The sequence below is a fragment of the Falco rusticolus genome, chromosome 5 (genome assembly GCF_015220075.1).
Source record: "Falco rusticolus isolate bFalRus1 chromosome 5, bFalRus1.pri, whole genome shotgun sequence".
Lineage (NCBI taxonomy): Eukaryota > Metazoa > Chordata > Aves > Falconiformes > Falconidae > Falco > Falco rusticolus.
In genome coordinates, this window is record NC_051191.1 from 79,758,012 (window position 1) to 79,774,948 (window position 16,937).

General features: G+C 40.7%; 1 protein-coding gene across 12 annotated transcripts in view; it reads right to left on the reverse strand.

The window, feature by feature from the left end:
* The window catches only part of DUSP16 (dual specificity phosphatase 16), a 70,337-nt gene that overhangs the window by 5,611 nt on the left and 47,789 nt on the right, over positions 1–16,937 (reverse strand). For all 12 annotated transcript variants that reach the window (XM_037390002.1, XM_037390010.1, XM_037390000.1 and 9 more), the window contains 3 exons: positions 9,965–10,128; positions 2,906–3,065; positions 2,088–2,211 (listed from right to left, as the gene is read on the reverse strand). In XM_037390002.1, the coding sequence (XP_037245899.1) occupies positions 2,088–2,211; positions 2,906–3,065; positions 9,965–10,128 (448 nt within the window). The remainder of the gene's footprint in view (positions 1–2,087; positions 2,212–2,905; positions 3,066–9,964; positions 10,129–16,937) is intronic.

A 16,937-nucleotide genomic window follows, 5' to 3' on the forward strand; every position in this document is an offset into this window, starting at 1 on the left:
CTCACAAGAATTCATACAGCCTTAGGCTGTTTTCTTCCAGGCAAAGCTAGATGTTCTTGTTATTGGGTGAGTTATCTAAAGCAGGATGCTCTCTGGTGAACATTGCCATTTCAGCTCTGTGTTCCGGCACTGCCTCCAAAACTGTTTCTTACACTTTTTCCTCATCTCACCATAAAATAGTGGGTAGTCCTAGATTTAAAACTAGCTTTTTAAAATTTGAAAAGGGTACAAGGCTCCCCTGACAAGTTTTAAGGCTTTGCAAACTTTTCCGTTTCAAAATGCACACTCTTTTTCCAATTGGAAAACATGCATAACATTTAATTTTGATGTTTATTTCTCTTGCATAGTCCACTAGAAAAAAAGACTAAAAATGTTTATTTCCTCAGATCTTTCCCTTCAAGTAACGGTGTCACTTTTTAAATTTTGTAATAGTGTCAAACAAACATTTTATCTAATGGCTTTCTTTAACTCAGAGAAAAGTATTTTTCTTTCAAGCTTTGCCAGCAAGAGCTCCCAAACCAGTGAGTGAGATGTGCTGCAGATGGTTCTCACTAAGCCATATCAATGGAAATACAGCAAAATATAATCTAAATTTCACAGTAGTTGTCAGTATCTACAGTGCAACAAGAAAAAGGCCTAAGATAAGTAATCCTTCGCGCTCAATTCACACTTCTGGTTAAGAAACAAACTAGAATTAATGCAGAGATTTCATGGAGGAATTTAGAAGCAGCACTTCAGAAGTACCCTGACGCATGTGCATTTTAGAAGTGTTTAGTACTGTACAGCTCTAACCTCCAGACCACTACAGCCTGAGACCAGACAGGTTTTTGAGTGACTCAGGCTCATAACCTTGCACAGTATCCATCCACATCCACTAATTCATCTATATTATCTATACCTGTGTAACTGAGTTCTCAGCTACGCCTCTTAACCAACCCTTTTTCACCATGATGTTGAAACTAGCGCACACGACCAAACTGTCAACAGGCTCTAGTAAGAAACTGTGGAAAAATTCTAAAGGCAATGGGAGGTGATTGTAGTTCAGGCACCCTTACATGCACTTTTTTTTCCACAGCATACGTAATTATGGTCATCATCTTAAAAAAAAATGCCCCACAAGGGAACATCAAATGTGCACCTTTCTGTCCTCATCAGTGTTTTAGAGATGGTGGTAGCAAACACACTAGTGATTTTGAAGGTGCTTCTCTCCACCCGCTCCAGCACAACTGTTCAGATTGCTGCTGCACAGCACGTTACAGCGAGGCCTCAGCTGTGCCAATTAGCCTATAAAGCCCATCAGAAAGAAACCCATCATTTTCTGTACAACACAACAAAGCAGTTTGTTAAATAAAATACAGGAGTCATGGTAAACTACAACCAAGCCACCTGGAATGCAGTGAAGCATTCACAATCCAAGTATAGAAAAAAAAAAAAGGGGGATCTCAAAGGTTAAAAAGGGGATGGGGATGGGGGGGGTGGGGGGAAAGGGGTCTCCAGAAAAAATCCCTAAATTGATGAGCTGATACTTCAGCATGCTTTCTCCCAAAGTTTTTGGTTGACTTTAATGGCAACAAAGAAGCTTTCTTAATTCCTAGACATTTCACCTGCAGGCAATTCTTTGAGAGCATTACCAAATACCAAACTGCAGTCAGCAGATCCAGCCTAGCATTTGTCATAAGCGTGATTATAAATATCCTCAGTTCTCTTTCTTTAACCCTATACAATCCATTCTCTCTCTGACTTACAAGATATTGTTATATGCATGCTAGAGCTGTGTGTATGTATGTATGTACATACACAACATTTAATAAGCAGTTTAAATTCCATGCATTTGCCTCCTTGGAGCAAAGACCAACATCAGCATTTTGCAGGTGGGCAATTAATACTAGCTCTGTGATGTCTACACAACACCATTAATTTGTTTATGGAGGAAGCCTACATCTAAAACTAGAGTGTGCAGAGGCCAATGAGCTACCAGATAAAATAACATGTCTGCTTCTACCTTTGGGCATATAACCTTTGATCATTCACCTTAAAAACAAGCCAACAGGCACAAGGATTAGGATGAAGGAAAATTTTCTCCTTACCTGTAAGCTTCATCTAAGGACATATCCATTCTCTTCATGATATATGCGATAGCGATTGTGGCAGAGCGAGATATTCCAGCTAAACAGTGCACTAACACACGGCCATTTGATGCTTTTGCTTTTTCTACATAGCGAAGAAATTGGCAAGTGTCAAACTCAGCAGCATTATACCATGATGAAAAGTTTGCAAAGAAAGCAATGTTATTTAAAATTGTTCAAAATTTCCAAATTAACTGCTAATTGCAAATCTCATGGAAGCTTTAAACAAAAATCACTTATTTTCTCCAGCACTGTATAGCACTGAGTATAGAAAAAGCATGCAACTACACAGGAAACACACTGCAGTTACAGCATACCGCATTTTAATGTGCACATAAACAACCCTATTTAGATGTCTGGGAAAGGTGATTGTTTCTAATTTTATATGCAAGTAAAAAGCAAGCATTCATGATGGAACAATCTGGCCAGTTCAAATTTGGCTAGCTCACTTCTCAAAGCTAAAGACAGGATCTCTATGTCCAGTTTTCTAATTCGCCCTCTGCAGACATGTATCGGGCATCTACCAGGTTGCCAGAAAGCAGAGTTGTGCTCTTAAAATGTGTCTTTGTTCCGTAAGTGCTGGAACATGCAGTGGCAGAATCCCCCTATGTTATTTTGCTTCTGTGCTTATAAAGTGATGGTGATCGTGTATGTAGGTCCTTAGGGTATTTTCTTACCACCCAGAAAGCATTCAGGTCTTCTTCAGCCAAAACAGCAAGGCAGACACACAAAGGAATCCAGAAACTGTTTTAGAGAGAGAATTTAAATTTTCTTCTCACCTATAAAATCGACTGATTTATCCAACCAAGGCAAAATTTTCTCACAAAAGCTGTCGTTCACAGGCACCCTCAGGAAATGGGATTCTGGAATAAAATCAGGCTTTGGACAAGTATTGCTGGCATTCAGTACGTAGCCAATATCATTCTGCTGCATCAGCTCCTAGGAAAGAGAGAAAGATTAAGCCTGGAAAAGTCAAACAGTACCTTTGGCACATTACAAAGCTAAAAACTAAACCGAAATTCATGTTACAGTTGCTCTAGATGTACTAGGGGCATTCTTCTGTGAAAAAGACAACTCAGCTTTTAATTCTTCAGGTTTTAATGAGATACAGTGTGTCCAAATAACATATAGACTGCAAAGCCCATAAAACCAAAGTTAACAAAGAACAGAAGTAACAGTAAAGTGTCTTCTCCTTCTATGAGAAGCATCACTTCCAAGAGAATACATTTTGTGGTACTCTGGTTTAAATTCTCACCATGCTAGCTGACAACATAACCAAGCACTTCCCACTTTGCTGACCCGAGTATTTGTTTTCTGAATCATGTATCTAAGGCTGAGGTTGCCCCGTCTCACAGATACCGGTGAGAAATATGAAATGAAACGGATGCCTCCTGCAGTCACCTCCTAACATGTCTGGGACATCCTTGTTTCTAAGGCAACATGCAAGAGTCACTCAAAACCCTGAAAGAAAGAGCTGAAGACCTTGAATCAGACCATTTTCACACAGCGCTAACTGCAGTTTTACAGGAGTTCTGCTTTGTGGTTTACGATTTAGTTGCTCAGGTTTCAGTTTTCAGTCTTTAGTTCTCTTGCATCTTACAGGCTGTCACATGAACGAGCAGAGACTCAACATCTATGAGTCAACTGGGCTTTCAAAATAAGTCAGTTTTCATGACTGCAAAGAAACAGACTCCTCTTTTCTGCTGTACTCTTTGTACTTAAGAGTTGTGCAAAGTAGTATCTGATGCGATAGGTACCTTAGTGCCAAAACATGTGAAACAAGTACTAGAGAACTAGAGATGGCTCTACCAAAACCATCCGGGCTCCTGCAAGTAAGCATCTTGACCCAGAAAAGCAATTAAGCAGGCTGGAATGGTACTGATCAAACAGCTTTTCTGGTTCAGATGTGACTTGGCAGTGACATGCAAAAAAAAATAAAAATGCTTGGACAGTAGTACGCTGAATACAAACATCGGGGAGCTTTTGGTCACATTTCTATGGAAATTAATGTTTCAGTATAGTTTCAGACATTAAAAAAATCCCCCCCCAAAGTCTGATTTTAATCCTTTTGCTTTCATAGCAATTATATAAAAAAGGAAAGTTAGGTCAATCCATGAGAGCAGTAGCAAGAACGAATTGTCACACTGCTGATTTTCAACTGGAGATCTACCAGTACGAAAACACAGTCGTGAAGCCAAATGGCCACTTCTTCCCCATATGTATTTTTTCTGCAGGCATAAAGATGTTTTGGTGAGGAGAAACAGGGATATGTCTATTTAGCTGAAGAGGCGGAACTCTATCTTGTTCAAATCAGAGCAGTCTAAATAGCACGGGATGTTGAGTACACAGGTACACCACATGTATGTTACGGTGTGTAGGCAGAAGGGAGGAACACACACATACTTGCATGCATAAATTAAATGTTTAGTGAGAACATCAGGAGAAGGGAATCTACATCAGTCATTTGCAGAGGAAAGTGCATAAAGTCCAGCCTGTAACAGCTATAAACAGGGAATTTATATGAATTCTGCTAGCAAGCTGAATCTTGTGGCCTGGAGCAAACTGAGCAGCTCCTCCAAGTTTTCACCCAAAGTCCCTCGTATCAGCACATTCAGAGGTGCCTGAAGGTGTGGGCACCTGAAACTAATGAATATACGTTATATTGTAAACATACCCATCCAATGGGAACAAGAGATGACCGATTACTTGCAAAACAAATAATCAGAAATTTAATCTGCAGCAATGGTCAAAAAAAAAAAAAAGGGGGTGGGGGGGGTGGGCTGGATGTGTCAAAGTAAGTTCTCAGCCTTACTGCCTCTTACCCTACTAGTTTCCCAGGTCACAACCCCACTAAAGCTCTAAAGCTCAGCTTCTCATCAGTGACAGCAAATATGTCACCCATTTCCTTCTCTCCCTTCCTTCACATCTCCCCAACTTAACCGGCAAGCTCCCTTCAGCCCTGCACGCTCTTATAGCTGACACTGCCACACCTTCCTTTACTGTATGTAGCGCTCTCACACCGACAGACCTGCAAGTTTATAAGCAGGAGTGCTGTAAGGGAGTAGGGAGTATCTGGAATTATCCAGAGAGGGCAGGTATTGGGAATGGGGTTCTTGGCACAGGGGACTAGCTACTGCTAGACCTGCAGTATCTTCTGTGTGGAAGGGAGACCCTGATCCCCAGCACCTCTGCCTTGGTGTCCTGGCCTGTGCAGCTTTCCTGTTAGGATCCCAAGCTTTTCAGCGTCAACTTCCATAAAATCAGAATCTGCTTTAGATCACAACGTTGAAATACTGCCCCCAAAAACCAGCTCACCTACTGCTGTCACTGCTTGGAGGTGAGCAAGGAACAACTGGAATAGCAGGTACGGAAGTACACACGGAGTCATGTACGTATATATATACATATATAAAAATAAATAAAGGGAGAAGGTGATAAACGTGTAACTAACAAATGGACTGCCATGATGCATGTTCGTTCACAACATAGCTAAGGGGAGGCTGATGAATTTAGAAAAAGAATAGAAAACCTTGTTGTTTCTTTAAAATATAAGCACTGGTGGGCTGCACAGTCCAGCCATCCTGATTCCACAGTTATGCAAGGTTTTTGATGTGGAATCGATTATTCAAATGGGAATAAGAAGGCTGCAGACGCCAAGTCTGAAATCTCTGAGCCAAAAGAACACCCAAAAAATGCATTAGTGCTTGTCTTTGAGACTAAGGCTAAAGAAAGAAGTTATGCTTCCTTCTGTTCTACGGTATCAATCATACCCTGTGCAACACGCTCCAATATAATAACCGTAACAGTGCCTTCATTGTAAGGCACCCCAGAGGAAGAAGTGAATTACGATGGGAGGAAGATCCAGAAATCCTAATACTAACAACTTCATGAAAAGAAAGTAAATGCTCTTTTGTCAGCTTATTTACATTTTATGACTTGTTTAATCTGAAAATTAATGGCACCCTAAAATGTTATTTTGTTCCAGGAAATAAAATCCAGGTCTGGAAGAAAAGAAAGAGAATAGTTGTGCAAGTAGCAAAGCAGAAAGTTTCACAGTTTAAATGCTGGTACAAAACATGAGATATAAGTAGGAGCCTCATTCAGGCCCATAACCACAATCCAGATTTTTTTTCTGTTACACTAACTTCCAGAAAGGACACCCACTGCTGTGTAGGTTAGGATTTAGTTTGTTTCTCTTTCACAAAGAGCAACGAAGATCTTCTATAAAAATTAAGTACCATCTCGCAATGCCACCAACATATCACACTGAGATAACCACAGCATATCACACAGACCCAAAACCTGAAACAAACATTTGTTAGAACTTTTATGAAGACCTTTAATGAGGTTTTTAGTATTTCAACACCGCAAAAAAATATTACGAACATTTTCAGAATTAAGCATTTTGAAAGAAATCTGTAAAGCAAAACCACAAAAAATCTCCTAAGACTTTGCTGAAGTAATCATTAATTTTGCTAAAGGACACAAACCAGGCATCTGTGTTTGCATATCTTTCATAAAGTATTATCAGCGGAGGTATTAATGGCAAGTAGCATTCATATTCTTAAAAGGTCACATGTACAGAGTGTCCTGCAACATACAAGCATTTCCCTACCTGTGCACTCAGAGATAAGCTTATAAAGATCCTGAAAAGATAAGCTCATCTTGATAAAACATGCTGAAAATTCACCTCTTTAAATCATCAGGTTGAATAGTAGTGCAGATTATTTTGCAGATACCTTTGACACATTTTAGTTTTAGAGAAATCAGTATGTCTGGTCAATGGAAGGAATCATGGGAACTCAAAGATAGCATCTGAAGGCAAAAATAAGGTCAATGTATACAACTACCTTGTATACAACTTAATAGTTTTGGGAATCTTACTAGAATATTTCAGAAAATTATTTTTTAAAAAAAATCTTGAATAAAACAAAAACCTATTCTAATCTTAACAGAAAGCTGACTTCTTGGCCCCAGTAGTCAACAAACCAAGCAAGGCCATTAAACCAGAGCACGCAAACTTATCAGCTCCTGGACTGTCCTAACAGAGACAGAACTTTGTTACTTATCCCTGGTTTTTGTTTCTTGCCCTGCCCTTTTGAACACTCTTCACTTTCCAGCTCTCTCAGCATGTATTGCTATTTCTGGGCATTCAACGTAGCAAGAGTCATCCTCCTTGCTTGCCCTGGTACCTCTGCAGAGGGTCCAGGCTTCTCCAACAGCAAAGTGCACTTAAGGGAAATCACCAGAGATGCGTTGTTCATGTTTCTAATGTGCGGGTGTCCAGCTACTGCTAAATTTTAGTTGAATGAAGAAACCGATTCAACCCAGGGAACTGGGAGTTGCCAATTGTTGGGGAAAATGTCGAGTGGATTCTAAGTGCTAGAAACTGTAATCTTGTTCCCACAGCTTCTCTAGGTTAATCAAGGTACCAACATTAAAGATGGAAGCCCATTTTTATTTTCCACATGCAGTCACTGAACTGAAGAGGTAAGGTAAGCCACCGACACTAAGCTGTACTTTAGCACAGGGAACACGGCATGCTCAGAATAAAGCACTGCCTGTGTCTGTTCCAAGTAAGAGGGAAAAGGTACAAAACCCAACTAGATTAGAAATCATAAGATGTGTATTTGTCCTAAAATGGGTAAGAAATCTAAAAGGTATTTTAGTTGTCAGCGGAAGAACTTCCAGAACTGTCAAGGATGACCAAGTGGTAAGAACTCAGTGACCTCTCTGCAGATTGTATGCTGCTGTTTTCATGGTTCTCCATACAAAATGGGAAACACCGTAACCCTTGATCTTAACTCCTAAGAGTATGTGAGGAAGTACAAATCTGACCAGCTCCTGGGGTCTTACATTAATTCTAAAGTATCTGCAGCTGCAGGGCTTCCTCGACACATGCTGAAATACTACCAAGGTTGTAAATTAACAGGCAAGAGAGCCACCACCAGGTTTAATCTCTTCCTGTAGACAGCTCTGCCACAGCCAGGGCTCACCAGCAGCAGTTGCAGGTTTAGTCTTCTCCAGCCCTATAACGAAATTCCCGACGGCTGCTACCACTCGGATTCCTTTCCTGGTGAGGCACACATTCTGCGCCTGTGCCCGACACCTGTTCATAGGCACCAATTTACTGCAAGGAAAGGGAAGAGCCTCTTTCATCCCTCCGGGATTATTCACCGCTGAAGAGCCACAGTGCTGGAGTTCCAGTCACATCCCAAACAAAGCAGCACATCCCTGGCCCTGGAGGAGAACCACCTGCCGCCTGACTCCCACTGTGACCTAGGACAGCACTTGCCATTCGCACATTGAAACAAAAATGAAGCATAAAAACATCTTTCTACTACTCTCCCATTGAAAGCAAGGAAGGGGGTTCTTTTTGTTTGTTTTTAATTACTTGGTGCTTGTTGTCTTTTGTCTGTGGACCACAAATTACTTTTGTGGTAGCCAAAGTAATAAGCTGCTTTGACATCTGTCATAAGTGAATCAAGTTTTAATTGCTGACTTGCTACCTGGCAGTAGAGACACAGACAATTTTAAAGGACAAAGTAAATACAATGCTGACTATCCTCCATATAAAAGATTTTTCTTTGCACTCTACTAAGGCACGATTACCTTCTACATGATTGCTTGTGTGTCAAAAATCCCCTTAAAACAATTGCGAAAAATCTAGATATAGCCTATTAATGGCCAGACTAGGAGGGAATGAAAGCAGAAAAAACCAGTGAAAAATGTGATAACCGTCGAAGTATATGAACTGGATCCAATTATAGGACTATTAGGATAGTTCCTGTCTTAAGCTTTATACGTGGATAAAAATCATACACATAAGCCTTGCACATCGTTAAGGCAGTATGCTAGGGTGAAGCACTCCTCCCCTCTCCTGCATCCATGTATTTAATACCAGCTTATGAAGGCTGTTGGAGATTCAACTAATGAATAGGACTGACAGATAATATGGGAGGCCAGAGGCCATATGCAGCCAAAGTAATAAAAATTCCCTTGTGAAAGGACTCAAGATGCAGACCGTAAGCAATATGAGTTGATCTCATATCCATAGATGCTTGCCTGCATGATACGTGGGAATACAGACCTGCAGCAATTTGAGACAAGCTCTTTTAAACTCCTGATAGTCCAGCACCCTAGAAGTGCTATATTTGATGACTTTGCTAACTATTTTAAGTATACCAAAATATCCTGGGCTATTATTTAGGAACAGAAATTATTAAATGCATATGTATTTAGACACGCTAGAAGTTTCTTACTGCAGCGCTACCACAAAAGCTCATTTTAAATGACCCCACTGATTGTCCAGGTCTGAATATTTTATTAGGTGTATAAACATCTGTTTGCAGTAGTCCCTCATTATACAATTCATGGTATTTAAGTGCTATTTTTTCTAGCACTTGTAGGCAATAGTAAAAACCAGACAATCCTCCTTTATTCTGCTGTAACCATTAATATAATTGTGTTAAGATCCAAGACCTGCCAAAACAAACCAGTCAGATCTATGCACAGGAAAATACCTGACCTGCTGTAATGGCACATTTGAGAGTTTGCGGTTGGTTGACAGGTTACTGAGGAAGGTACCATATCATCTTCTCTGAGATAAAGGAGAAAGGAAACCAAATTTCGTATTACATGAGCTGTGGATTAATTATGTGGTCTTGTGGATCATTAATTCTTACATAGCTTCCCATGGCTTATGCACAGGCATCATTATCTGTATCTACTTCAGATGTTTTATAGCTGTAACAATGCAGCATGATAGAAGCATGGATAAAGACACGTGGAGATTATATACTCAGCCAAGGAAATAACGTGACGCCCAGAACGCTCACCTTGTTGAGGACATCCCGCTGACACCCAAGATAGAGATGAGGCAGGATTCTGGTTGGGCCAATGTTGGAGACAGGTAAGCAGGGTTGAGAAATGCAAGTAGGTATAAGCGTGGATTTTCCTTCACAGAGACCAGGGAAAGAGCTGGAGAACTCAGCAAATCCACCTGTGAGAAGGACAGTGTGTATTTAATTCACATGCAGTGTTGTAGGCACTGGTGCCCATACCAGTTCTCAGAAAGCAGCATTTGTTGCAGGAGATGGGGAGGTGTTAAGGGGCAGCAGGAAAGCCTTAACCGAAGAACTGCACATGTTCCTTTTCCAGAGGTACCATGACTGTGCAGAACCATCCATCAGCAGGCAAGGGCTAGCTGGGTATTCCCACTCTGCCTGGAATGTTTATTTCTCTCTCTCTCCATTCCTCAGAAGCTTTGATGCTTCTTCTCATTCTTAATAATATGTGGAAATGAGACTTTGAAAAAAACAAGCCACAACACCCACCACCCCACAAATGTGCACCCCTTTTCCTCTCTGCCCCAGCACCCACCACCCCACAAATGTGCACCCCTTTTCCTCTCTGCCCCAGCAAGCTGTTTTCTAGACACCTCCTTCTCCTGTATTAGGCCTATAATTTGACTTCATTAAGAAAAAGTCATGTTTACTCGATTTGGGAAAAGCACCAATATTAATGTTTGCTTTTAAAATCATACATTGTTATTTTCTGTGCTGCTCCATAATTAATATATTTCATCCAACACACTGGAAGAGCCTTCATCTTTCAATACCACACCAAGCCAAGGCTTCTCCATCTCAAGTGGGGGAGGCAAGGCAGGGGGCGACTGCAGGGGAAAACTTGCCCAGCCATGGACTCCCAAATTGCCACCAGTTTCTACTCCCTTTACTGCTAGCTGGTTCTTCATCTGCACCAGTTCTTAGTCCCTATCCATGCTATGGCTCCGAAACATTTTCGTTACCATTTCCCATCACTGCATTCAACCACTCAGAAAAACTAGAGTGGAATGACCAATACCACACTGAAATCCACCTAAAACCCCAGCGCCCATCAAAGCTGCTTCCTTGGCTGTTTCACTATCAGCATGGCACAGCCGCTATGGAACAAGTAGGGAATAAAGAGCGAAGCTGAGACTGCTCTAGACACAATTACACACAACAGAGCTCGAACTCCATTTCTGTTCCTTGCTTGGCTAGGTTCCCAGCTCCCCTCCCATCACAACGGCTGCATTATAAACCTGTGCTACCAACTGTGGTCTAACTGGCCTTACCCACAGTTAGAAAACAAAGCTGAAGAAACCTCCAGCCACGAACACATACTCTGACTAAACGTGTTCTCACAAAAGCTAGCTAGCTTTTTCCAAGCCTAGCTAAACCCCAACCTCAGTCCATTCTTATACTTCACCTTCACAAACTAGTCTGAAGAAGAACCAGAGGCAGCTGCTTAAATCAGTATGTTACAGGTTTTTCTTGGCCGTTTTCACCATTTAACAGCCAGCTGGTAAGGGCGAAAGCTGCAAACCATAGTGAAAGTCCCCAGCTATTTCCTCACATTAAAACACAGAGACAAGTGGAATTTTAACTGAAGGAAGAGTAATTATAACCTGTGTAGAACAAGGTACCTTTTTATCATGAAGGATGTGAAGTATTAGTGTGCTAAATCTGCCAAATGCTATGTTCATTATTATTACAGTTTGAAGACGTGAATTAAAATTATTCAGGAATAAGATAACATACTGTTTTGTCAAGGCTTGCATTACCGTTGCCTGAATTATGCCTATTATTTGGATTTTAAAATCTGTATCTTTACTGAATGTAGAAAAAACAAACGTACTAGCCATGTGTGTAATGGCCCGTTTTATCCAATATACAAAAAAGCCAGCAAGCATATTTCAGAACAAAAGTTTTATGAAAAATTCCTGTTCAGTCTTCTAACTTAGAAATAAAATAAAACCCAAAAAACAACCACCAAACAAAAAAAAAAAATCACTTGTCTATTGGTTGTTAGAGAAGGGATTTTAGACAACCATGACAATGCTTATCATGAGAATACGAGGGCAAGGCGGGACTTTATGGGGTGGGCAGGGGACATGCTAAGCTAAGGCACTGCCCATCACAGAGCCATACCCCTAAACTGAAGGGCCTAGGCTGGGGACACAGCAAAGTTTCGGCTCTGACATTTCTATTCCGTTTCATTTCTATTAGCTAGGATTCCTCCTTGCTTTACAACCTCCCTGTTCAGGAGTACAGATGCTGCTAGTCCAATATACCAATTCCAACCACCGGAGGAGTTCGCAAAACAATTCTCTTGCACACTTGCTAAATTTTCTTCCGTATGGCATAATGTTTACCCCTCTGCTATAGGAAGCAAACCCTTAATTTATAGGCATTGTATGCCTCTCAAATCAAATTTAATGTAAGATACAGTGCCCAGCAGTTCCTTGAGAGATTGGGGGGAGAAGAGGAGATCAAATACCAGTCTTCCGTTTCATTTTTTTTTTATTACTTGGGAAGCTTGTTGGCTGCTTTCTGGATTCTGTCTGACAGAGCTGGAAATAGAGAAGTGACTCTTCTTCCTTACAAAGAAGTTGCACAAGCAAAGAAAATATTTTACATCTGTGCTTTTTTTGAAAAAGACTACATGGGCAAAGTTCAACATCAACAACAAAAGAATTTTCCCAGCTACATACAGACTGGTCTCACTTCTGTATGAGCACTGCAACAAGAAACTAAGCAAGAGGCTAACAGGCAAAACCCCTGAGATTTTGGGAGGTGGAACCCACACTCTGTCATCATAAGGAGCAGCCTTTTATTTTAATTTTATTCTAGGGCTCTGTCAAGGCAAATTTGAAGTGATTCAAGATTAGATGCTTTGACACTTCCTCTGGGACATTCATCCTTTCAAAGTCGCACTTCTTTGTACTCATGCCTCCTAGTAACATTGCTTCAGTATCTTAACAACATGAATTACAACCACAAAACTCTCAAATCGGGCAAGTCTGACATCATATTACCTATCTTTACACATGCTCCCAAGTGAACCCTCCTTTCATCTGAATGTGTTTTAACCTGGCATCAGTACCAGCAGTGAACTGACTTGAAAAAGCATTAACTTGGGTCACTTGTTTCAAATATTAATGCATCTTCCCTGCCATCTTCTACAACCATTTCAAAAAGTTAGTAGCTTTTCAACAAGTCTGGCTTTGATTTATGGCACTCACAATAGGAAAAACAGGTCATAGGTCAGCATACATTGAAAAATTACTTTAAAAAAAATTCACAAATAAATTCCATACCAACAAAACGCACTCATATATGCATCCTGCTAAACTACCAGTTTCTTCTAGTGCAACAAACATAGCATCAGGGGTCTGGAACAACAGCATCCACACATATGACCACTGAGCTGTCATGTCATTATGAGACTCACTTCTGCTCTAGGGACCTGCACCCATCACTGTTTGCTTGCATTAACTTAAAAGATATATCTATTTTTAAATATATAGAGAGATATAAAAAAAACCAACATCTAAAGGTGTGTAGGAAAAAAAGGTATTTATTTAATGTATGCCTGTTTTCTAGAACAGATTATAACCTCTGTGAGTCCCCAAAGCTGAAGTCTACACACAGTCTACTTGAGGAGCCTCTTATGAGCAGAGAGCTTTAAGCCCTCAGACTGCCTGTACACTTCTGCTATAAATGAAGCAGGCCGTCTTAAAAAAACAAACCTTAAACAATTGGAACATTAATTTAATCACAGGTGGGAATGCAGAATGGAAAGTTGAGCCTTGAAAAAAGGCTGGGACAGGTTTCATTTCAAATTCCATAATACGAGGATGACCTTTGCATCAAGGAAAACTCTGTCTTTAAATCTTACCCACCTCAGCTGGAATAGGAGTATTGGCAGCACGGTGCAGTTTGTTTTAATAAGAGAAAACACACTTTTCTTCTGGAGCTAGTTTCTAAATAACACCCTTTCTCCCACCACTACTCCAGCCTCTGCAAATAATAAATCAATCACAAGGGCATGTTGAAACTGGAGGAGGAGGGCAGAATCTACAGGTCATTAACGGAACTACTGGGCTGATAAAGTTTCATTGAATTCTTTGATAATGCAACTGGGCCCTGGAAACAGACTGACAAGTAAGTCCAAAACATTCTCTTCTAAACACCTATGAACCACACAGCTTTTCTGTACTCTTAGTGGTGAAGCTGAACTGCAACAGCTCGCTTTACATTCACAGGCTGAAACCACTTCTTGTCTATTTGAATGTTATGGAAATCAGCAGGAGGAAACAGTAAGTTTTACGTATTATATATATCTCTATAAAATTTTGCTTGTGTTTAAGACCTCCTCTGCTCTGCCAGATGCTTTTGAAGTTTTTCACCCTACTTCTGGTATCGATGAATTAAATGGAAGACACTTGCATCACCACTCATGTAATAGTTCCGTTGCATCTGAAAACCCTGAGGGTCAAGCAGGATAAGCAGCACAATGTATCTCCTTCTTCAGTTTTCAATAAGCAATTGCTTCTGTCATGGCTGCACATACATAAGTCATCATGTCCTTTGGCTGGCAGCAAGTAGCTAACAGTACTCCTACGTCTGTCTTACTTGAGCATTAGGGCCTACACAAGTTTGAAGGGAAAAAAATCTTTGGGGACAATGACTTGCATCATTATGGGAGCAAATTAAATCAATATGAGACAGAAGCGATTTCAGACTATCACCCGGTGTATTTTCCAACACAAAAGCAAATGACATCGGTGGTAAATTACAATGTTCAGCTGGTTGTCCCTTACATTTCTGAGGCAAAAATCAATGAATTAAATTCTGCTCTGATTCTGGACAATCCATTAGAAGACTGCAAAGTTCTGTAATTGTCCCAAGGTAACTCAGCTAACTCAGCTCTTGTTTTAACTAGCTTGTTAAAATGAACAGACTAGTGAAGTGATTTCAGTTTTAACCAAGTGGCAAGCATCCCCTGACTGCAGCACCTTTAAGGCACAGCAGTGCCATACTGCATTCCAGTGCTAACTTGTTCTGTTCACTTCTTGTGGCTGTGACTCACAGAACAGTTTCTACAAAACCATGTTAAGGTGCCAAAAGCTGTCAGTGGTTTTCCAGCCTAAGCCCTTTTGTGTGTGGCAGACAACCCAGCACCTCCTAGGTCTTTACAGCAAAGCCTGCGTTTCTTGCTTACAAGCCTCCACATCTATCAGCAGAAATCTGGCAAGATCTGGTGAACTACTCAATTACCCCGTTGCTATGGTCTGCAAAGTGGTGACTACAGACTTCCCTTTGATCAAGACAATACTGTTTCCCAACTACAATTGTGACTGTAAAGGTGTGATTGCTAAAGGAATCTTGGTATCAGAAGTTTTGGCTCCCTTCTCCGCCAACTCAGGAAACAAAATAGGGCCAAACCCAGAAGGGATGAAAAAGTTTCAGCAGAATTCCACAGTAAAAGTTACTCTTTTTATAGATTCACTGCGTAAATCCTCAGATGAATAAAAATCCCAATTAACTTTTCCAGCAGCAGGAAGAGGAGAGGGAGAGAAGATAGGATCAGGTGGCAACAAATGATAGCCAGAGAATTATTATTGATTTGGGAAGAGCTACCTTTCATTGAGGGAATGGAATCCATCCAGATCCTTATGACTACTTAGTTTAACTACCATCAGAGACAAATCCTAAGTTAATACAGAGGAATAACTACTGAAAACCACAAGCATTTACATTAGCTCATCTCTGTTATGTTCTATGGAAACAGACCAGGTGCATTCCGCAGTGCTGCCAGTTGCAGGGACAGTAGCTCTGTAAACTGCTCTGGAGGATTGCAAGTGAAAGGCGAGTTAAGCCCTAAGGTCTTGATTTAAACACTTAATACAGAGTTGTGAAGTGCAGATAACATTTTACTGGTTTTACCCAATACTCAATAAAACCATTGCAGTTAAATGACACCATAATAGGACATAATACTGGGGGGAAATAACATTCCATGTTATGCTGGTTTCTCTTCCTCCTCCCTGTCTTTGTATTTCCTACAAATGGGTCAAACCACTCAGAGACTTAACCAAAATTATACAAGACACTTTCACAGGAAACATAATAATTCTGAATTAAAAACTGTAAGCATTTATTTATTTTTTTTTTGCTTATAGAAGGCCAAGTACTTGTGAGACTGATTTGGCAAGGGGAAGAGCCAAAAAAGTTAAGCAGAAACACCAATCTACTAAAAAAGCAGTTTTCAAAATGCGAAGTCATTCTTCATTCACATCAACACACATCCCTTCCTCATATAAACACAGGTTACTCAGCTTTGGCTTTAGGATCTCACAGCCGCTCCAGTGAAATTCTATCTGTTCTTGAGCAGATCAATACCTGCATCTACCCTGCACACTTACCCCATCCATCTGCCCACCCTTTGCCCTCCTCCTCCCCCAGACACCTTTCTTCTCTGCAGGGTGCTGGAAAGAGAGAAGAATGCCATTTTCTCCTCCTACCAGCTTGAGAAGTTCACCTTCAGCAGCTCACCAACGCTTAGGTGACACACCACTGTAACCAGGCTGTTGGCTGGCTGTAGTTACCAACGGGTACATTGGCCAAACAGGCCTGCTTCAGTGACACCTCCCCCACCCACACATACCTGTAAGTCTTTCCTTTGCATGCATGTTGAGCACAGCACAGATCTTCTCTCATACATTCATCCTACATCTCAGCTTGGATGTATTTCTAACATACAGAAAATAAATCATGAGGCAACCCCCATATCATATTTTATCAAGAGATAAAAGTATCTCTTTAGAGTTGCTTTTAAAATTACTGTTGAAATAGCCAATTTTGTGATTCCTTTCCATCCTCAAGTGTTTGCAGAGATCTGCAGCAGAAGTTTTATCCTTAATCATCCAGAGACAGCTGGTGATGCTAATCAGGCAAGCGCATGCTGACAAAGCACAGAAAG